This window comes from Sinocyclocheilus grahami, unplaced genomic scaffold, assembly GCF_001515645.1.
Source record: "Sinocyclocheilus grahami isolate Dianchi unplaced genomic scaffold, SAMN03320097.WGS_v1.1 scaffold4328.1, whole genome shotgun sequence".
Classification (NCBI taxonomy): domain Eukaryota; kingdom Metazoa; phylum Chordata; class Actinopteri; order Cypriniformes; family Cyprinidae; genus Sinocyclocheilus; species Sinocyclocheilus grahami.
Window position 1 is genome coordinate 7,701 of NW_015509289.1, and position 2,469 is coordinate 10,169.

The 2,469-nt window shown below is 32.2% G+C and overlaps 1 protein-coding gene across 1 annotated transcript in view; it reads left to right on the forward strand.

Moving 5' to 3' along the window:
- Positions 1-2,469, forward strand: part of LOC107576782 (nuclear pore complex protein Nup155-like) — a gene marked incomplete at its 3' end in the record, with an annotated part of 10,311 nt that overhangs the window by 2,917 nt on the left and 4,925 nt on the right. The window contains exon 4 of the mRNA XM_016262913.1: positions 1,053-1,163. Coding sequence (XP_016118399.1) covers positions 1,053-1,163 — 111 coding nt within the window. The remainder of the gene's footprint in view (positions 1-1,052; positions 1,164-2,469) is intronic.

Consider the following 2,469-nt stretch of genomic DNA (forward strand, 5'->3'; position numbering starts at 1 on the left):
GACTTGTATTTTTTAAACAAAGATTAATAACTTCTGTAGCAAATGTAGCTATTGCTCATTATGAATGTTAATGCATTAACTAAGCTTAACTAATGAGGTCTTATTGTAAAGGGTTCTTTTGCACTTTAATCTGTGTAAAACTTGTAACTTTATAAATTTTTCTGTATTGCTTTATTGCATTTAAATGTTCAGTTATTTTTGTTATAAGAAAAAAGTTATTAAACCTGTTATACTGTATTATGACAGCACTTTTTTAAAACAATTTCAATATCGTGATAATACCGTATATTGTAATAAAAGCATTAGCAATTAATCGCAACATGAAAATTTGATACCGGCATATCCCTAGTGCTCACATTCTCCCTCTTGTTCGCTGTCGTCGTTTAACAATTCTGTCTAATACGGATAGAAGTCTGTCTAATAATATTATTAGTAATAGAGAGGAAACATTATAATGCTTTCTCGTTTGCCGTCAGAATTCAGCAAATACGCATTTATATCGTTTTAAAAAATCTTTGAATGACTAATGAACATTTAATTTCACATACTTAGTCGGATCCAGCTGTGAGATCTTGTGAAGTGTGCATGTGGCCTGCATGATCATAAACTCGTGAATTGAAATTATGCTGAGCTTTATGCATTTGCCCACCGTCATATTCATGTAATTTTCACTGTGTGCTGTGTGTACAATGAGTGTTATCTTGGCTTTATTTGAAAAAAAAAGATTCCCAATGCACACAAACTTACCAGATCACTGAGTGCCCTGTTGGTTACAATGTTTAATTATATTTATATTTAATATTTAATTGTGAAAAATACTTTGTCATCTAAAGTACAAGTATGTTTATATAACATTTGTATTTTTTAATCCATTTTCAAATGATTTCTTAAATGTTAATTCAAATTAATTAAATTATATCGGCCACCCTGCTTTCCAAGATATCGGCATCGGCTGTCAAAAAAAACAATATCGGTCGATCGCTAATGATTGAACCTCCCGTTGAGATGTTCTTCATGTTGTTCGTCTCTCACGGTTTGTTTTCCGTCTTCAGGGGAGTCACATCTTCCACAAGCTGCGGCCGGTGGATCAGCTGCGCCACCTGCTGGTGAGCAGCGCTGGAGGAGAGAGCGAGGAGATCGAGAGGTTCTTCAAGCTGCACGGGGTGAGTGACGGCACGCTTAACCTCTGAATGCGCACACTTTCCAGGGCTCGTATTGCGTTTTATCCATTTGGCAGATGCTTTTATCCACAGCAGCTTAAATTGCATTTGTTGCGACTTATATAATGCAGTTAACGTCAAGCATGCAAAATATTTGGATTCGTGTTGCATGAGAGGTTTGTGAGCACATTTCCCACACGACAGTCGTTTCCGTTTCGCTTTAAATAAAATTAAGGCTTGGCGTTTATAATAAATGTTGGTTATAAAGAATGGCACTATAATTTATTTAATAGATATCTATATATTAGTGCTGTCAAACGATTAATCGCATCCAAAATAAAAGTTTTTGTTTACATATGTCTGTGTTTACTGTGTTTATTTATTATGTGTATATATAAAGACACACACATACAATATATACATGCATGTGTGGGTATTTAAATATACATAATAAATACACACAGTAAACACAGACATATTATGTAAACAAAAAACTTAATCTTTTGACAGCACTAATATATATATATATATATATATATTTTTTTTTTAATTCATGTTTTGCTCTGAATACCATTACATTTATAGGATTTGTTGTGGAGTGAGTGGAACTAAAATGCATGTTTATAGTATTTATTTATTAAGGAGTTATGATTGAGCATTTTTGCAATATATTAATTTATTTTTTATTTTTATTAGTTTTTAGCGTAAGTGTTTTTACAAAAAAAAAGCTTAATTTTATTTTGTTTTTATTCATTTTGATGCAAATAATGGCTGTTTTTGGAACAGTTTTACAGTAAAGCTTTAGTAAATTATTTTTAATTTTTAATTTTTTTTTATGTCGTGGCAGATGAGGCTCGTGCAGCCTGAGTGAGAGAGAGAGAGAGAGACTCAAATCAAAACAAATGAGCGCAACAGCACACAAAGTATATCACAGAAAGTTATAGATGCATACTGCGCTAGAAAAAAAAAGATATTTATAATATATGATATAGGTAAGCAACATTACACGACCAAGATGTTTTCCCGAATATCAGCACGATTGCAATGTGACTGATTTTATACAATTATAGTTCAATAAACAAGAAGTTAAAATTAAGTGTCTTACATTTTAGACACAATATTGACTGTTTTTGCTCAATTTTGCTACTGAAAATTGTTCCAATCAAAGCCACAGCAGTAAAAAGCATTATTATGAATAGAGGACTCATATTTTAGTTAAAAACGTCTTGATGGATTTGGTTCAGCTTTTGTCTTCAGATGTGAGCGGATGGACTGGAGTGCTGTGGATTATTGTGATGTTTTTATCAGC